The following is a 19,824-nucleotide window of genomic DNA, read 5'->3' as shown; positions in this document are numbered from 1 at the left end:
TGAGGTGGCGATCCCGGGTGTTCTCTTCAGTACAGATGCGGTGGTATCTGAGGGCTTGCCTGTATATCACAGCTTTTTTGGTGTGTTTCGGGTGATTGCTGGTTCTGTGCAGATATGTGTGTTGGTCTGTGGGTTTCTTGTATACTGTGGTCTGTATTTTACCCTTCTGGATACTGATCATTGTGTCTAAAAAGGGGATGTTGGTGCTGGAGTATTAGGAGGACTTAGATACTCTACAGAGGGGGGCATATTTCAGACTAGAACAGCTAGCTTAAAAAAAGTTACGATTTTAACTCATATCTTCTTCCCTGCACTACCGATAACTTTTCAGTATCATTCTTGACACTGAATTCTCCTTTCCTTACAACCCTGCCTACGTGGGTGTGTAGACTTTTAACAGTACTTCAGTTCCATGTCTCAAACTCCTCTGTGCCTTACTTTCACTCCTCCCACTCCAGTGTGTACAGAACTCTACTTTTTGCTTGTTACCCATACAAGAAATTGTGCCCGCAGAAGATTCATTCTTAAATAACTCCGCTGCTTGCCCATTCATTTTGGGTTTTAGTTTAGAATTCCATGTCATGTTTTATAAAGGCCTAATATGCACTTTGCTAAAGCTGACCTCTTGTGCATATCTGCATCATTTACTCTCCTTTCTTTTTCATAGGTCATAGCTGTTCCCTCTGGCCTATGCCTCTTAATTTTTCTCTCCTTGTTAGTGGGTCTTTTGGCAAGATTTACTTATTTACCATTCTTGCTAGCAATATACCACCATAATATCTTGTATTAGTTAATGCTGTGAATCATTTACGGGTACAGTTTGATATCCCAATAGGATAACAAACAAGGCACGTGCGTGCGCACACACACACACACACACACCTTGTACCCTATTGAAATTTACTACTAAAAACTAGAATGAAATGCTCTTTTAAGAATAATACATTGGAAGAAATGCTGCACTGTTCTTCTGTATCCATTTATTAAGTTTGGGGTTTCCTTTTATATGGGAGGCAAAACTATGTAGCTGTTTTAACTGCAAATAGTACAATTTTTGGCTACACACCAATATGTACTCAAGCAACAACCCTGCATGAAGACAAAACGCAAAGGATAATGTATTTTACCACAAAATCTTTCAAAAGACTAATGAACAGACTGTAAGAAGACTGAAATAGAATATTACCATAATAACTGTTTTAAGAATTCTATATTTTGCATAGATTTAATGTACAAACTACAGCAAAAGCCACTCTAAGTTTAAAAAAAAGTGACAACTCTTACTAAGCATAACTAGTCAAAATCACAATTGCCATTAAATTATGTAGTGATAACACTATACTCTATGCAGCAGTAAGTTAATGTTACTGTACTTTCCTCTTTCTGGCATGATCTAGTGGTATGATCCAGAAAGAAGAAAATACATTAATATTAACTTGGCATGCTACCTTTTATTGGATCAACCATATGGTTGTGACAGAGACAGACAAGCTTTCAAATGTAAGACATTGTTCACTGAAAGCTTGTTTAACTCTATCCCAACTATACAGTTGGTATAATAAAAAAAAAAAAAAATCACCCTAAAAAATCTTTGCCTCTTGCATAATTTCTGGACCATCACAGTCATAACACCACTCTTACACTGAAAGGCACAATACAGGGCATGAAAATAAGTTGAGGTATTTTGGAAAGCATCTTCCATAACAAAGCACCATGAGACGCCTGCCAAGAGCTGAAGGACTTTAGTTTTTAGATCGTCTCAGGAAGATGCGCACCAAGTAAACAACATAGAAATAATTTTATTTAGCTCAATAGAAACTGGTCCTGCATTTACACATGCCAGAATCTGAATCAGTTGCGTTAAGAAATATATATATGCTGAACATGAATCTTTGCTTTGTAAGCCCTTTCCCTCAACCCTACATTAATTTCTGAAGGAAGTGTTCAAGTCTTGTCTCAAGTAACCTCACAAAGCCCGCAACAGTAATCTCCAGCCAATAGGAAAAATCTTTACATTTTTGTCCAATATAATGGTAAAATGCCATATCCAGATTGAAGTGAAGTTTTATGGGAAAATATGCATAGCATCTGCCTTCTCTAGAGCAGATCTGACCTAGTGCTGAGAGGCTCTCACCTTCATGAGATTTGTATGACTTACAAAATGCCTTATTTAGAAAAAGGAACTATCAAAATAAAGCATTAAACTAGACAAAAAGGGAAATAAATGTGTTTTAAAACTGCAGTAAGAGTAAAATTGAGTTCTGTTTTCTCAGCTTTTTCCAAGTGTGAGTATCATATCCTCTGCAGATACATCCTTGGCCAATTTTGCTGGGCTTTAGCTGTCATTCTAGTTAATACTAAACCCTCAATACTTACAAATATTTCTTTTTGGATTTTTGCAATTTCTAACCAAAATATCAAACTTTATTTTTATAATCACTTTGGCTAGGGACACAAGTTACACATAAACAGGTTTAAGAGAGCAGAAACTGGTATAAGCCTGTAACAGAACATAAGTTCAGTGCACATAAACCGGTTTCAAAATGGTGAAACCAGGTTGAGACAAACCTGGTTGAATGTAGTATAAGACTTAACTGATTGAGGTCCAACCAGTTTAGGAAACTTCGCTTCCCAGACCCCTTCCTGGTTTAAGTTAAACCAGAGTCCCCCAGCATCCCTGCATGCTCTGCAGCCCTGGGCTGGGCTGTACCATCTGCTCCAGTGGAGCAGGACTGGCCCCACCTCTCTGCTCTCTAGCCGGAGCAGGGGCATGGCCAGATGCCGGTCCCTGCTAAGGCAAAGGGAGCAGGGAAGAGGTTTATTCCCCACTCTCTCCCATGTCCCACCAGTGCGGACCCCAGCTAGCATTTGCCAGCCCCTGCAAGGCTTTTCTCTGCTTGCTGTTCCAGAGGCAGGGGCATGGCCAGGCCAGTGTGAAGCGAATGGAGATGGGGGTTTAATTCCCCCCTCCGTCCACTGTCCCAGTGACATGGACCCCAGCTGGGGTCTGCTGGCTGGGGTGCAGCAGCCTGTGTCAGGATCTCGCCCCCTTGCTGCTGCAGGGGCAAGGGCATGGCCAGGCACTGGCTGGCATGGCCCTCTGAGGTGAAGGGGACAAGAAAGGGGGTTTATTCCCCACCTCTCCTCTCCTGCCCTGGGACTCCAGCCAGGGTCTGCCTGCCCAAGGCAGAGCAGCTGCTATCAGGTATTTCCCCACTCTATTGCCACTGGAGCAGCGGGGAGCATGGCCAGCCCCAGCAGTAGCCAGCAGTAACCTCAAGTGAACGGGCCAGGGAGTTCACTTGAACTCAAGTGAACTGGCAGCCCTCGAGATGGCATCCCTGGAAGCACAAACTGCTTCCTGGTGCAGGGGGCTGCACTATAGGTGGGAGTGGGGCAGGCTAAGCTGACAGACTACATGGGGCAAGTGGTGGCACCAGGGCTCAGAGGGTCCCAAGCCCTCCCTGGTGCATTGCCACCGCTCACCCTGCCTCTGGAGCTGTGAGGGTGGGAAATACCTGGCAGGGGCTGCTTTCCCATTACCCCTCCAGGCACACCCTGGCTGGGGTCCCTGCAGGTCATAGTTTAAATCCCTCCCCAATCATATTCAGGCCTGCCCAGGCCTGGCCATGCTCCCCCCTCCCCCCCCACCTGTGCACAGCTTCCCTGTAGCCAAGCTCTCTCTCTAGTGCTCCCCAGCTTCTAGCCTTAGCCACTGCAGGCATGTGCCTGCATTTCTAGAATCAAAAGTGAATGTCTATTCACTTGCAAATAGATTCAAACTATGCAGGTTAGAGTAACCTGCAAAGATTAGATTGAATCAATTTAGGCCCAGGCTTTTTGAATGTCTACACTTAGCCCCTAACAGAAAAATTCCAGAATGAAAAGACCTTTAAAATCCCAGCACTATGCCCTCTTGTATTTTCCCTAGCAGATTTAGTGAAGCAGTATAAGAAAGTCCCCTGGTAGGCAATTTGACTAAATGCCCATTGTCTTGGTTAGAGTAAACTTCAAGAGAAATTGTCTTCTAGTCCAAAACATTTACATTATAAAGCAGTATCTTACAGACGAATTGCAAAGGCAGCATACCTGGTAGCCCAAACTAACACCTGAATATAAGATCATTTGAGATGATCTTTTTAGTCTTTTGACTATTTACTAATCAGCTAATTAACTAATTAACGAGAAGACACTGATAGCCTTGCTTTCCTCAATAAAAATCAGTTTTCCCATGTTAATTAGTTATTTAAGTAGGTTCTGAGGGAGGAAAAAACTTTATGTAAATGTAAGCAAAATAGGGATTTCACTTTGAATGCCATGTTCTGCTGCCACTCTTTAGCCTCTCTTTCCCTGTACTCACTCTAGGTAAATTGGAGATAATGAGGATCACTCCTACCTTAATATTGCAGGCCTGTTCCATCAGTCGTCTGGCGTTTTCTTCTGCCCTGTATCTCTTGGGCAATTGAACTCTGAAGAATTTTAAAGCCCCTTCAAAATCAGCTTGTAAAAGGTCTTCCTTTGAGGTCTACAATAAAACACAGAGAACTACTGTAAACACAGAGAACATTTCCACTTGCTCTATTAGTAGATTTATCATCTGCTGAATTTATTCTAAACAGCCAGTATTCACATTAACTCAAAACCATTCTCTAGGAAAACAGCTCTCTAACCTGTATCTCAAAAGATGAAATAAAAGTCGGAGCACGTCCAAAGAAATCCCAAGCAAAGCACTGTGATAAGAGGACTTTAACAAGCTGATGTACTTATCCTTCTATACCTGGAGGCTGAGAAAGGAAATCTGGCAAAGCCTGTCAAAATGGAATTCAGTGAGAGTGAAAAAAACCTAGAAGAACTGTGGTATTTTTTAGATGGTTTGTGTTTCTTGACTGTTGCTGATTTTTGCTCTGCTAGGAAGACACTATATATGACTGCAGACATGATCACCAGAAGTGAAAGGTTTTCCAAGTTATAATAAGAACAAGCTAGTCACAGTTCATATATTGCACTGTGCCAGGAAAATAAACTTACACCCTTTCTTCTACATGTTAATATAGTGCCTATCGTTGTGGTATCAGGCCATAACTATAGCTAACACTTTGAGAGTGGAAGAGATAAAGCTTCAATGGAAATCTACTATGGCTGCTGATAACAGACTGGAAAAAACACATTCTCAGATTTACTAAGGTCTATGTTTCATGCTTTTCTAAAATACAATACCAATCCTTTAGATATTTTGCTTAAGATGTTCTGAATGTGAGTGCTCAGACAAAGTTTTTAAGCTGCAATCCCTGAACTTGAGTTTCAATAATATTTGACAAGTAACAGTTAATAAAAAAACTACAGAAATATTATGAGAACAAATAACTGCTTCCATTATTTATACTTCAGTAAGAACATAAATAAGATTTGGTAAGGTTAAGTGCTGCACTTGAGAGAATGCAAGGGTCTATAGTCAAAACTGAGGATGTCAGTTAGTGTACAAACCATGCCACCAGAACGCTAGCAATATTGCTTATTACTGACCTGTATTTAATTTCCCATGCTGGAAAAGGTCATTATTAAAGTCATTAATCAGGAATAAAAGGGACACTTAAATTTCTTGGGTCTGACGATTTCCTTAGTCAGGATTTAAGCCAAATGAAGGGACAAAATGATACTGAATATGCTGATTAATTATCCCTCTCCTCAAGGCAGCAGATGATTAAATGATACACTCATTCTTCTGGATCTGTTTGTAGACTTTGTGTCACCACCGATCACAAGGTGTGACTAAAGTAGCAAGGAGTAGATAAGAGTTGTTTGAGTGGCTTGGCTCCTTTTTGTATGCAACTGCAGAGGCTAGTTCTACGCAGGCATTAGTCTGCCTCCAAAACACTCACAATTCTGAAGAGATCTACTTGGTTGCCTTTCTGTTTACCGCAGAAGAGATCACTGGGAGCATTAGTGAAGGGACATGAGAAAAGCTGTTTTCAGGATGTTGATGACACTCTGCTCTATAAACTATTACATCTGATTCTGTCCACAAAAAAATTGGCAGGAGAGCTATCTGGCTGAGACTCAGTCAGACAAGACTGAAATAATGTTGATAGAATGATGCTGCACTAAGGTGTCTTGTGGATCTAGGGCTGCTCACAGATGCTACTCTGGCCAACATTTTTGTTTTCTTTTCTCTTCAGCTGCACTTGCAACTGTTTAATTTAGATGTAGGCTCTACTACAACTAATCTGCATTTCTGTCACTTAAGACCAGTTGACTGGAGTGTATGCCACACTGGGCAAGATTATGGGACTATCTGAACATTATAGAATGTGGTGGTCAGTGTATTAAGCAGCCAATTATGCAGAGAGCACGGGGCGTCAATATGCCAAGATCTGCCCTGGCTACCTGTCAGCTTCTGGGTAGAGTTCAAAGTGCTACTGTTCATCAAAAAGCCATAGATGGTTTGGAAACTGGCTATTTTCTCCCTGTGTGCAATATTCACACAGCTGGGATCAGTGGAGGCATTTGAACTGGAGATCGCTGTTGCACTGCAAAGCCAGCTTCTCTGAGAAAAATCCCACTGTAAATGATGCTCACAGTTCAAATGCTCCTTTTGCTCTCAACATCCCCCCCACCAGATAACCTACCCCAAGCAGAAGTTTGCTGTCTGAAAAGAGAGAGCCTATGGTTTATGCTATTGATTTAATGTGGAATGTGCTCATCAGGGGCAGATGCAAAAGCAGGGTGCATTGGTGAGGTTGCACCCCCCCCTTTCTCACAATGCTGTAGAAGCAGCAGCTGGGGACTTTTTAAAGTCCCCATATCAGTTAAGAATCCCTCCCATCACTTCCCCTCCCTGCTCAGCAACACATCCTCTCTTCCCATCTTCCACCGCCACTGTCCCTGGCTGCCCCTGCGGCATGGGAGTTCCAAAGCCACTCCTTCCCAACTCCAGACAGGCTGCATGGGGAGCAGGCTTGGCCTGGAACAGTGGCAGCAAGCAGGTTCCCCCTCCCTGCCTGGTCCCTGGGTGCTCCCTGCCAGTCCAGGAGCACGCTCAGAGAGGAGGAACTCACCATGCCCCTGCTGCTGCTGCTGCCATTGTCCCCAGATTAGCTCGGTTCCCTTGGCAGCCCAGCAGGAACAGAACAGAAGCAGCCCCAATGCTTCCTGTCACCCCCTAGGACAGCTGGAGATGGCAGCAGTGGCAGGTGGAGGAGGACACAGGATGGGGCAAATGTGACGAGAGGAGAACAAATGCACTATGGGTGTGTGTCTACATGAGATGCTAAATGAGCAGTAGACTAATTCTATTGCGCATTAGCACAGCAGGCAGAAACCATCTTAATGTGCAGTAGAATTAGTCTACCGTGCATTAGCATTACCTTAAAAACGTGTACTGGCATTACTGAGCTGTAGCACCAATTACGGCTCATTAAGTTAGTACCTGTTCTTACATGTACTAAACTTTATGTGCCATAATTATAGCACATTAATGAACATGTAGACATGACCACTGCGTATGGAGAAGGGAGGAGGAACTAACAGTGGCGGGTAACTTCTTACCTGAATCAGGGACTTGAAAAAAGACCCTGTTTTTTGTTCCTACAGCATAGTCTGCCCTTCCTGTTGAGGGGATGTGGGGAGAGGAGGAGAGTTGAGTGGAGTAGCTGCAGCTACCCCTGCAGCACCAGGTCCTGCACCCACCTTTATAAAATCCTGGATCTGCTCAGGATACTTAGATATTATAGTGATGGGGAATATAATAAAACTCTAAGGACCGGGTGACATAGCAAACTTATTGTACCTGGCATCAGCTATGCTCAGGCTACCTCCTAACTGAAAGTAGTATTAGCTCAGAGGTTCCCAATCTTTTTCTTATTGTGTACTTCCTTCCAGATTTACCAGCTGCCCACATACAGCTACCAGCACACATTTTATATTTTAACCCCTTAAATGCCAATTATTATTATAATGAAAATTAAATCTGCCATTACATAATTTCTCCTGCGTACCTCCCAAAGATGCCTTGCATACCCCAGGGATATGTGTACCGCATTTTGGGAACCTCTGGTATAGTTGCATCTGTGCAGCAATTCAGGGTGAATGACTGCCCCATGCTAACCCACCCATGGCATTACACAGAAATTGGTACAGTACTTTCTGTCCAGAAGAGGGCACTGTGGTGGAGGTCACCATTGTCAGGCATCATTTGTTTACAGTGTAGACATAGCTTAACACAGGTAGGTAGGAGGTTTACATGGAAGGGGTTTACTGGGCGGGTGTTTTCAAATACTATTTCTGGAAGGAAAAATATATCTACCCTGCACAATGCAGTGCCATGCAGCAGTACAGCTGAGTTACTGTGGAAGTCCATCATATGAAGTAGGAAATATTAGATCACACAGAGTGTCAAACTAATGTAACTACTCTACCTTTGGTGTCCAAGTTAGCTCATATACAGTTCTACACAGCACTGCATTATATAGTGAAGATATACCCAAAGTTACTCCCAGAGTCTGGATTTCTTAGCCTTCTGGATAACCAACATCCTCCATTTTTTGCCATGTTTTCAATAAGGAGGCAAACTGAGTAGAGGTGCACCAATGTATTGGTCCATATCATATTGGCACTGATAAAAGGAAAATTGACATTATTGGCAATCGGCTTTTTTTGGCTGGTATAGCTGATAATGTCACCAATAAATGCCGTGTGCATGCGCACAGCCACAGCATGTAGGCAGCCAGGAATGCAGCCTGACAGCTTGGAGAGCAGCCTCCTGCCAGTAAGTCGAGGGGGGGGGGGAAGGAATGTGGGGGGAGAAGGAGGTTGTGGGAGCAGACTGAGACCCCCACAGCAAGGGAGGGAGTGGGGCTGGGGCAGGGAAAGGTGCTGCCCAGCCGAAGCAGGGCATGGGATGGAACTAAAGGTGGCTTGTCCAGGTCAGGGTCGCTGCTGCATGCACCCTTGGGAGGCATGGCGGGCATGTGCCCACCACATTTGTGAATGGGGCAAGGGAAGGCTACCCACTGTGGGCTCAGGGACAGGAGCTATGCCGGCCTCTTTCTGGCAGGGGTCTTGGCCAGGGCTGCGCTCAGGGTGGGGTGGACAGTGGCACTGGGGGGCAGGCTACAGGAGAGCTATGGTGAATTTTGGGGTGGCTGTAGCCCATCCCATAGCCTCCCTCCCCCCCCCCAGCACCGCCACTGACACTCTGATCGCAGCCCCAGCCCCCTGCCAGGAAGAGGCCGGTACAGCCTCCGGCCCCAAGCCTGCAGTGGGAAGCCTGCCTTCGCCCTGCATACAAATCTGGGGGTTGCATGCCCCCCCATGTGTGCAGCAGCAGCAGTGAACTGACCTCACCCTGCACCCCTCAGATCAGCCGCCCACAGCTCTATCCCACACCCCACCCCAGCCTTGCTGGGCAGAGCTTGCCCTTGCCCGTACCAGCCCCACTCCCTCCCTCACCATGGGGGACTCAATCTGCCCCGCCATGCCCTTTCTCCCAACAGACTTACTGGGCAGATGCTGATCTCTAAGTTGCGGGGCTGCATATTGGCAACTGGATCATAGATTCATTGATGTTAGGGTCGGAAGGGACCTCAATAGATCATCGAGTCCGACCCCCTGCATAGGCAGGAAAGACTGCTGGGTCTAGATGACCCCAGCTACATGCTTATCTAACCTCCTCTTGAAGACCCCCAGGGTAGGGGAGAGCACCACCTCCCTTGGGAGCCTGTTCCAGACCTTGGCCACTTGAACTGTGAAGAAGTTCTTCCTAATGTCCAATCTAAATCTGTTGTCTGCTAGCTTGTGGCCATTATTTCTTGTAACCCCTGGGGGCGCCTTGGTGAATAAATCCTCACCAATTCCCTTCTGTGCCCCCGTGATGAACTTATAGGCAGCCACAAGGTCGCCTCTCAACCTTCTCTTGCGGAGGCTGAAAAGGTCCAGGTTCTCTAGTCTCTCCTCGTAGGGCTTGGTCTGCAGGCCCTTAACCATACGAGTGACCCTTCTCTGCACCCTCTCCAGGTTATCCGCATCCCTCTTGAAGTGCGGCGCCCAGAATTGCACGCAGTACTCCAACTGCGGTCTGACCAGCGCCCGATAGAGGGGAAGTATCACCTCCTTGGACCTATTCGTCATGCATCTGCTGATGCACGATAAAGTGCCATTGGCTTTTCTGATGGCTTTGTCACACTGCCGACTCAGGTTCATCTTAGAGTCCACTAGGACTCCAAGATCCCTTTCCACTTCCGTGCCACCCAACAGGTCATTCCCTAGGCTGTTGGTGTGCTGGACATTTTTCCTCCCTAGGTGCAGCACTTTGCATTTCTCCTTGCTGAACTGCATTCTGTTGTATTCTGCCCACTTGTCTAACCTGTCCAGGTCTGCTTGCAGCTGTTCCCTGCCCTTCGGCGTGTCCACTTCTCCCCATAGCTTTGTGTCATCTGCAAACTTGGACAGAGTACATTTCACTCCCTCGTCCAAGTCGCTGATGAAGACATTAAAGAGTATCGGTCCAAGGACCGAGCCCTGCGGGACCCCACTGCCCACACCCTTCCAGGTCGAAACCGACCCATGTACCACGACTCTCTGGGTGCGACCCTCTAGCCAATTCACCACCCACCGGACTGTGCAGTCATCCACATCACAGCCTCTTAACTTGTTCACCAGTATGGGGTGGGATACCGTATCGAAGGCCTTCCTGAAGTCTAAGTATACGACATCCACCCCTCCTCCTGTGTCCAGGCATTTCGTAACCTGGTAATAAAAAGAGACTAGATTGGTCAGGCACGATCTGCCTGCCACGAACCCATGCTGGTTTCCCCTCAGCATAACCTGTCCTGCCGGACTCTCGCAACTGTAAGCCTTGATAATTTTTTCAAAGACTTTGCCAAGGATGGAGGTGAGACTGACTGGCCTATAGTTGCCCGGGTCCTCCTTCCTCCCCTTCTTGAAAATGGGGACCACATTGGCCCTTTTCCAGTCCTCCGGGACTTGGCCCGTGTGCCACGAGCATTCAAATATTCCCGCCAGTGGCTTGCAATGATGTCGGCCAGTGCCTTCAGCACCCTTGGATGGAGCTCATCCGGGCCTGCCGACTTAAATGCATCCAGTTCTTCCAAGTGACTCTGCAACATCTCAGGGTCTACGCATGGAAGTCTGGCGCCTTGCTGCTGCCTCTCTACAACCGCAGTGAGAGACTTGTTGTGTCGGTCAGTTGTGTCTCAGTATCGGCCAATATGGCTAGTTAATAATCGAGCATCATTATCAGCCAAATTATCGGTGCACCTTGAAAATTGATTGCTGGAATCAATTTTTTATTATTCTATTTTTGAGCTGAATGTTTTCAGGTTGAATGGCCTTGGTTAATAAGTTAATTATTGCTGTCTGTATTTTGTAGCTTATTTGTATTCTTAACTAATATACTGCACTTTGAACTACTGCTTTATAAATCAGTTAAATTAAATCAAATCAATCAACATATATTTAAAATTGCCCTGAAACATCTATGGGACACACTGAAAGATAGTGATTTTTTAATACACAAATATATGAAGACATATTTGAATCAAACTAACAATCTTCAAATATGCCTTTAGACACTTTTCCATTGCCAGCAATAGGAATTTTAAAATTTATTTTATTCTTGAGGCTTATTGAATTGCTGGGACTATTCTGAATATGATTTTCACAGGCAGTTATAAACATTGGAAGTGCAGGTGCTCCAAGCTTTTACCAACATAGCCCCTTATTAAAAATAAATAAAAAATTGAAGTGATAGAACCAAATTTGGAAACCAAAAATATACATGCAAATCATTCAAAATAGAATTTACGACTTTGAAGCTACTGATCAAAACCCTGATCACAACAAAGCTTTTCTTTTCAAATCAAACTAGACTTTTTAACAGCCTCTGTAAGTCTGCTTTCGGGTTCTCTTGCTATTGTGGAATCAGTGAGAATTTTTAGAAACCACAAGGCCTAATCCTGAAAATGCTTAGTCACTTGAGTAGCCAATGACAATAACAACTACTCACATGAATAAGAATTATGTGTACCAGAGAGAGTTTGCTGAACTGAAACTACAGCTGGTGAAAATGATCAAGTTTTAGAGCAGACATCAAGTGTTTAGCTGAAGCCATAATATTTGGACCTTCCAACCTCACTGTGTGTGGTTAACATGAAGAACCTATTCATGAAATATTAAAGTTTTACAGCAAAAATGATCAAAAGTCAAGAAATACAAAAGCTATGCCTTCAAGTATAACATTAACTGTACTGCATCTGCGAATGTTTTGTGGCATATATTCTGCAACAGGCAGAAATCTATTCATTGGAAAGAAAAAGAAAAGGGAAGCAACAGAGAGCAATACATGGATATGGCACAAATTATTTTGGTAGTGGAATCTTAAGTTTTACATTGCCTGCTTTGTTGTGTTTTTAACCATGCAACCTTCACACTTCAGGTTGTAAAGACTTGTACATTCCTTGGCCTGCAGTCATTCGCCTTGTGAAACAGATCTCCGTTTCATTTTGTAGGCCTCTCAAAATACCAAGTCCAGTATAACTACTGGAGGAGCTATGCTGTGTTGTACACTGGTGGATTTAAGAATATTTTTGAATGCTCAACAAGCAGTTTTCAAATAGTCCTCTCTCGGTTAAACCATTTTTTTCCAACCAGAACCAAAGCAGATTTTTAAGATGAACATGTTCATAACTAGGCTCATGTATTCAAATGAATGGCTGTGTTTTAAAAGGAGTGGATATTATTTCAGGGTGTCTCCCACAGTTTTCTCCCAATGGGTTAAATATTTTCACAGATGTTTGAAACATTCAAAAGGTATTTTGCTAAAACTCAGAAAAAGCACTTTTTGCTAGGCATAATGGAAACTCAGCCTCAAAGGTGCAATTTTGGAAAATCATAACTATTGAGAAACCAAATAAACTATGAAAACCATTTTGAAACTGTGACCATTATACTGAATGAGCTGTAATTACTTGTTTTTCTGAGAATACACAATGTTACAATTAAGCTCCCCAAAATAGCTAAGAATGTAAAGAGGTAAAAATAATCAGGATTTGGCTTGTTTCTTTAATTCCTCTATCCTGATGTGCAGAAATCTCCAGCCTGCTTCATTGAAGTCGACACCAACTAAGCCTTTCTTCTCACCTGGAAACTGATAAACCATGTGAGATTTGAATCAACTATACTGTATCAGTCTGGGCTTGATTCTTCATGGCCTTGCACCTTCTGCAGGCATTTCTACCTACAAAGCCTGAATCAAAGAGGTGGCGTTTAGGACCTTCCTTGAGCAAGTGTCAATAACAGTACAAAGTACAAAAGAAAATGTACCTGTTCTCTGTAATTCATTATTAAATTCCCTGCTACCAGATCTGTGCTTCCTTTGCTGAACAAGTCTTACCTTGATCTCTCAAACTACAAAATGTATTCTCTATGGTAAATACATCAGACTGTGTGTGTCCCTTTTTTAACCTCTTATTCTGAATCTGGCAATCTAAAAATCAAGGATTGTCTGCTAATTCTTAATCTGTTTTCTATTCCTTTTCTACTGGTAGCAGGAAAACTGCAAGGCTGTATATTATATGGCTCCCCAGTCCACTACCCTATAAGCCAGCAGTTTCTGAACTGTGGGTCACAACATCAGCAGATGAGGTCATGGGGGTGGGGGGCTGTGGGCTGGGAGTGAGGGGCTATACTGAGAAAGTGGGATCATGCTGAGAAAATGGGGCCATAAATGGGGTCATGCTGAGGAAAAGTTTGGGAAGCACTGCTATAAGTATTAGCCATGTATCCAACACAATAAATAACTCCAGTAAGATAAAGCTGGACTACTGTACTTCCTAGTGGTGTAAGAGGATAAATTCTAAGAACTAAGGCCTAGCTTAGACTGGGAAAGGTCTGCTGATGTAGCTCTACAGGTAGAGCCATATTGGCAAGACCATTCCATCAAGAGTGATTTTTGTCAGCATCGCTTATACCATTTGTCCTCAGAAAAAAAAATTGTACTGGTGAAAGCATTATTTCCAGGTATAATTTTGTCTATGCCAGGGTCTCAGTTGGTATAAAAATCACACCTGTAACCCACATTTCTATACTGGGAAAAGTGTGAATACTCTTGGCCTAAATGTTATGCATGGTAAATTAACAAATATAACTGAACTGCTAATTTGTAATGCTAAACATGTACAGTAGTGTCTCTCTACCCAAATGTCTCTAAGTTGATACATACTATATGCAGACACTGACTCCCAGAAGGCAATGTTAATTTAGCCTTGTATAATTTTTGTGAAAATGCACAGACCCAAACACAAAATCTACTCACTTTTTATGCTGGTAATAAAGGAAAAAACCCACATAAAATAATTCTATGTCATCTGCCTATCATCAGATGTACTTGACTCAGATGAGTGGAACTGCAGAATTCCACAAGACTAGTAGAATTGTTACAGATTATATTTTTCATGCAACTCCACTATGATAGGTATTCCATATATCTGGGGTATTTATTTGCAAAACGACTCCAAGGGAACATAGTTCTACATTTACAGAAGAAACCAGGCTTTAATTTTGCAGAAGAGCAAATACAGTTAGGATTTTATACCATTATTAGCTACAAAATTAGTTTCTAGAGGCACCGCCTTTTTTTTTTTCAGTCATAAGTTCCATGCCTTTATTTATAAATGGATGTGTAACAGGAGGAATGTATTTCATTAATAAAACCTGGACTGGGTGAGCATATATTATCACTGCATAAATCAAGACTCTTTACTGGCAAGAGCAATCTTTTTTAATACACACAATAATGTCAAATAGCAAAGCTAAGGTGACTTGGTGATGCACTATTATTTCACTGGTCTTTCATGTCTAGAAACCTGAGTACAAATCCTGATCAGGTTGCAAGTAAAAAAAAGGAGCTTGGTGGTTTTGCCTAAGCTTCCTTCAGCCCCATCATAAAATGACTGGGTTTGATTTAACAGTCCATGCTCAAGTGAGCCTTAAGATTGGAAAAGAAGGGGTGACAGATCAGGATTTATGTGCATTAGTAGCGTTACTGAGGTAAGCTTGGATAATGCTTACAAGTATGGCTGATTTAAACCTACATAATTAGCCTCTGATGAGTCCTAAACCCACCCCCATAGCAAGTGTTGTTATTCAAAATTGTCCTCTCTCCAAGTAATTCAAACTAATTGTATTTTGACTTAACATCTTACAAATGCAGGGAATGTCCTGATGTAATCGCCACACATCATCTTATCCATTAAGTATCTTACAATGAATAGACTGCATTTCATACTTAGATATGCTGCAGAAGAGGGAGATAGATTTCTGTAGCACAGGATAAAAACAAGCCAGGTCACTCTAGGAAGCTACAGTGCAAGACTAGTTAAGAGTATGGCAATGAAGAAAAAAACCCCATGCCAACTCCCCAATGTAAAACTGTAAGTCCAGTTACATAACTGTAGTACACACAAAAAACAGACTAGTCAAAATATGCATGTTCAACTAAGAAATACTGGTATAGAACTACCTGGGACCAATTATAGAAGAGCACTGTAGCTAAGTCTAGTTACCATACCACAGAAAATAACTGGACAGGACTGGGTACTGATTTTCAGTGTCTTTGATCTTAACTATTTTAGTTGTTCTGGCTTTATACCGCAGCACAAGTGATAAAGCAGGTCAGACTTCTCTGTATCATAACAAGCCACACCAGCTTCAGGCCATTTCACAGACACACAGTTCAGTTATTCCAATGGATAAGAGCATTGTTAACCATTTTCTTTCTTTGAAACATTTTTAAGGCATATTCAAATTGACAACTCTGTAATCATAGTCAACCACAGAAACAGTTGAAGGAAGCACATATCCAGCACTACTCCTAAAAATATGGAGGAAATTCTCTGTCTTGTAGAAATGAATATTTGGCATCAGAAATTAAGCATTCCAAATGCTATGTACCAGTGCATCTTACATTTAGGGTCTGATGGGACATACCACTGTACTTGCAATCATCATGGAATTGAGAATAGTAGCATTCATGGCTCTAAAGGGGGAAAAAACCCTTTATAATGCAGCCCCAACTATGACCCTTCAGGCCAGTTAAGGAGTGGCACTGGTGGGCTCAGATGGGAGCATCATCCAGTCCTTGAACAGAATGGCAGAAGGCAGGAATCCGTGTTTTGTAGGTGGGCTATGTAAAGCAAGGGAAAAATGGGGGAATCCTCATGTCTCTAGTAGATGCAGAGGATCCCTAGAGACAGAGGTAGTGGAAAGGAGGGTGGCAGGTTCACTATGTATTAATTTCAAGAAAATGTGATCTCACCGCAAGTAGCCGAGGCACAAACAGGCGATGCCCCATCCCCAGAAGTTCCAGCACTCGACATGCATACTCATTCACCAGCTTGCTCCTCTCGTCATGCATGTCCTGTGACTTTTTGACGGGTGGTGTGAGCTTGGCAGCTGGGGTTGTGCAAGGTACCCCTTCTTCCATGAGCAGTAAGCAGTAAGTATCCAGAGTGAGAAGCGCAGGCTTTTAACCAATATTTACGAACTGCAATATTATGGGAGCCAGCCTCACTTCTCCCAAATAGGATCGCACTCCTGTCTATAGCAGGGAATCACAGAGAACGTCTCGGACAGAGAAGAGCATCTTTGCTAGGAATCAAGGATGAGTATAATCCACTGTTCTGACTTAGCCTGAGTCCAAAGTAGATTTAAAAAACAAACCAAAGAAAACATGGAATAAATATATCTGGAAAGCAGGAAAATGGCAGAGAATGAGTGCAGGAAAGCTCTGATGAGAGAAAAGCAAAGGACAGCTAGCAGGGCCCACAGTATCTGTGGATGCGTGTGTGAGCAGACAGCAGCAGCAATAAGAGCAATAAAGCCAGGGCAGTTATGAAGCTGCAAAGAGAAAAGGATGAGCTCATTGCAATCCCTGATTCGTGACAAGCGTGGCTGCTGCCGCTGCTGCCTCTCGCTGTGAATCAGTAATGAAGGGGTAGGAAAAGAGGGGGAGGGGAGAGAAGGAGGTGGGTGAATGAGCATGCAGAGTGTGTCTCAGGGGAGAATGCTGTAATAAGAAGCCAATAGTGAACTGCTGGACAAATGAGCTCCCCCTCCCATTTCACCTTAAATCAATGCAACTCTGACAGTTTTTGCTGTTGAATCCTGAGCTCACAGATATATGAATTACATCCTCTTAACATCTGATGCTTTGGGGAAATCAGACAAACTGTCAACCAATATATTGACTTTTATTCATATCTCCTTTCAAATAACATTAACAGATTCAATATTGTCCATATATAAGTGGGTAAGAAAAAACACTCTGGTCCCTCCTGGATTCTTGCATGGAACCAGTAGATTTACAAGGACATAATGAGAGACTACTGATAAAGAAAGACTAGCACCCAGCTTCTTAGCTACTGAAGTGACATGGCTTGCACGTCTACTGTTTGTGCAGTGCTAATTATAATTTCAAGTGCTGTGTTTTCAGAGGGAATTTCTGAACATGGGGATGATCTGCAGTGATGGAATGGAATTTCGGCAACGTACAAAATTATTACGCTAGAAAATAATTTCAATGTATGTGCGGGGGGGGGGGGCGGGGGAGGGAATGGGAGGGAAGGAATGTTAAAATGTCAATCCCTTAAATTGTTGCATCTCTCATAAGCATGGAACAGGCCAGGTGCCTCTGCCATCTGGCTGGAGATATTGTACCAGGTTCTGCTTCATTTCATTGGGACTGTGTTTGAGAAAACATGCCTTTTATGATGCTCTGCTTCCAAACTGCTTAATTAGAAAATGGACTGTATACAGAGAAACAACTGGGTGAAAAACTGAAAGCGTTTCTGCTTATGCAAACAGACAATGGAATTCCGCACATTTGTAATTTATAGAAGGGTGGTCATTTTTTTTTTTTTTGTAAGTAGATATGATTCTTGGATACACTAATTACACATTTCCACAAATGCAGATTATCTTAGGAAAAGAATTTGTCCCCAGGCATATAATATCCATCACATTCAGAGGAGCTATTAGTTAAAATCATATTTGAAAGAAAGTGAAAATCCACAGCACAAATTGAAATAATAATCAGAACACACTAAGACATGTAATCAAAATGAGAAAATGATTTGACTTAACATGACATGACAAGGTATGGATGGCGGAAACTGTGAAAAATGCTAAAATGAACTAAATGTAGTTCAAGCTAAAGCATCTATACCAGACACTTTTCAACACATTTTTGAGGACTGACAAAGAACTTCAGAGAAAAAGTTTACTGTAGCAGATGAAGTGTGGGAAGATGGCTGGGACATGAGTGGCAGGAATCATGGGCTGATTATGACTGATTATGATAAAGAAGCCTTGAAAATGTATGCCATGGCTATACAATAGGTAAAGTTTGTTCTTCATATCAGTCACTGCAACCACAGATTTGTTTGTGGTAGGAAATAGTAGGGTGATGCAAAGCTTCGGTCTCTGATTCAATTCGGTGGAGATTCAGCCCGATTCAGTAGCCAAATCTCTGAATCTGAATAGAAACAGAAGACACTTTAATCTTTCCAAATCGAATTGGAACCCTCTGAATGGTTTTGGAGAGATTCGGAAAGATTCAGACATAGACACAGCTTTAAATATTTTTTCTACATACCTCTAGGTAGCAGGTGGCTCGTGAATACTGTGATGCTGGGGTGGATGGAGCATCCCACAGGAGTGCAGGGGACCCCCTAGCGCACTTGGCAGCAGACCCAGAAGTGGACCGGAAGCACTTCCGGTCCACTTCTGGGTCTGCTGGAGAGCACGCTGTAGGGCTCCCCCTGCATCCCTCGGCTCAGTGACTGGTGCCTCCTGGGTCTGGGGGGCACCCGGGGTCCCCTTGCAGCCAATCGCTGAGCCTGGGGGGCACGGGGGGCCCCCTGCATGCTCCCTGTTGGACCTGGAAGTGGACCAGAAGTACTTCTGGTCCACTTCCAGGTTTGCCTCCGAGCACATGGAGGGCCCCCCACGATCCTGTGGGATGCTCCATCCGCCCCAGCATCGCAGTGTTTACAAGCCGCACTGATACCTCGAGGTATGTAGAAAAAACTTTTAAAGCTGTGTCCATGTCTAAATCGCCGATTCTCTGAATCAGCATCGAATCTTCAGATTCAGATTCGGCCAAATCGAATCAGGGACAGCGATCCAAATCAACTAATCAAATCACTGTCCCTGCTTTGGGCCGAATCCGAATCAAATAGGGCCCACTCTGCACACTCCTAGCAAATTGTCTGCTTAATCCAAGCAGTTTCCTGGTAGCTGACCTGAGTATCTCCTCTTATGAGATACTCCAAGCCTATCCTGCAATTTTGTAGAGAAAAGCATTCATATATAGACTAAACTTTCTACAAAACAAAATTTTTAAAGGAGTGGGGACTAGGTCGTCTCTGAGTTATCTAAAGTTAGGAGTGCTCATTTAAATCCCAGAGGCACATGGACAACTTCATTCCATAATCTGTGCTTGGGTGGTAAAGTCTGGTGGGGAACTAGTAAATCAAGCCTGTGGTTGTTAGAAACTGTCCTAGCTCTCTTAAAATATATTCTTTATAACTTTTGTTCAAGAAACCATCATTCATATCTACAGGCATGATGATAATCTTCCATTTTGGGTTAGGATTATAGAGAAAGTAGTGGTAAGAACTCTGAACCGTATAAAGCTTCCTAATCTCTTTATTGCTTGTCAATTTGGCCTCAGACCAGTTACAACAATGAAATGGCAACGAAGTTACTGAGGCAGATCTCCAGATCAGGTGGTCCATATTAGTAGATGTG

At 43.2% G+C, this 19,824-nt stretch overlaps 1 protein-coding gene across 4 annotated transcripts in view; it reads right to left on the bottom strand.

Annotated features, from left to right (window-relative positions):
• The window catches only part of RABGAP1L (RAB GTPase activating protein 1 like), a 512,101-nt gene that overhangs the window by 93,568 nt on the left and 398,709 nt on the right, over positions 1–19,824 (bottom strand). For 3 of the 4 annotated variants that reach the window (XM_019500211.2, XM_014596010.3, XM_006272942.4), the window contains exon 19: positions 4,397–4,525. In XM_019500211.2, the coding sequence (XP_019355756.1) occupies positions 4,397–4,525 (129 nt within the window). Of the gene's footprint in view, positions 1–4,396; positions 4,526–16,330; positions 16,926–19,824 lie in introns of those variants that run through there. The other variant, XM_019500212.2, reaches the window with a different exon arrangement.

Source organism: Alligator mississippiensis, chromosome 5 (genome assembly GCF_030867095.1).
Source record: "Alligator mississippiensis isolate rAllMis1 chromosome 5, rAllMis1, whole genome shotgun sequence".
Classification (NCBI taxonomy): domain Eukaryota; kingdom Metazoa; phylum Chordata; order Crocodylia; family Alligatoridae; genus Alligator; species Alligator mississippiensis.
Note: the sequence above shows the minus strand (reverse complement) of the source record. Positions and strands in the feature narration are given on the sequence as shown.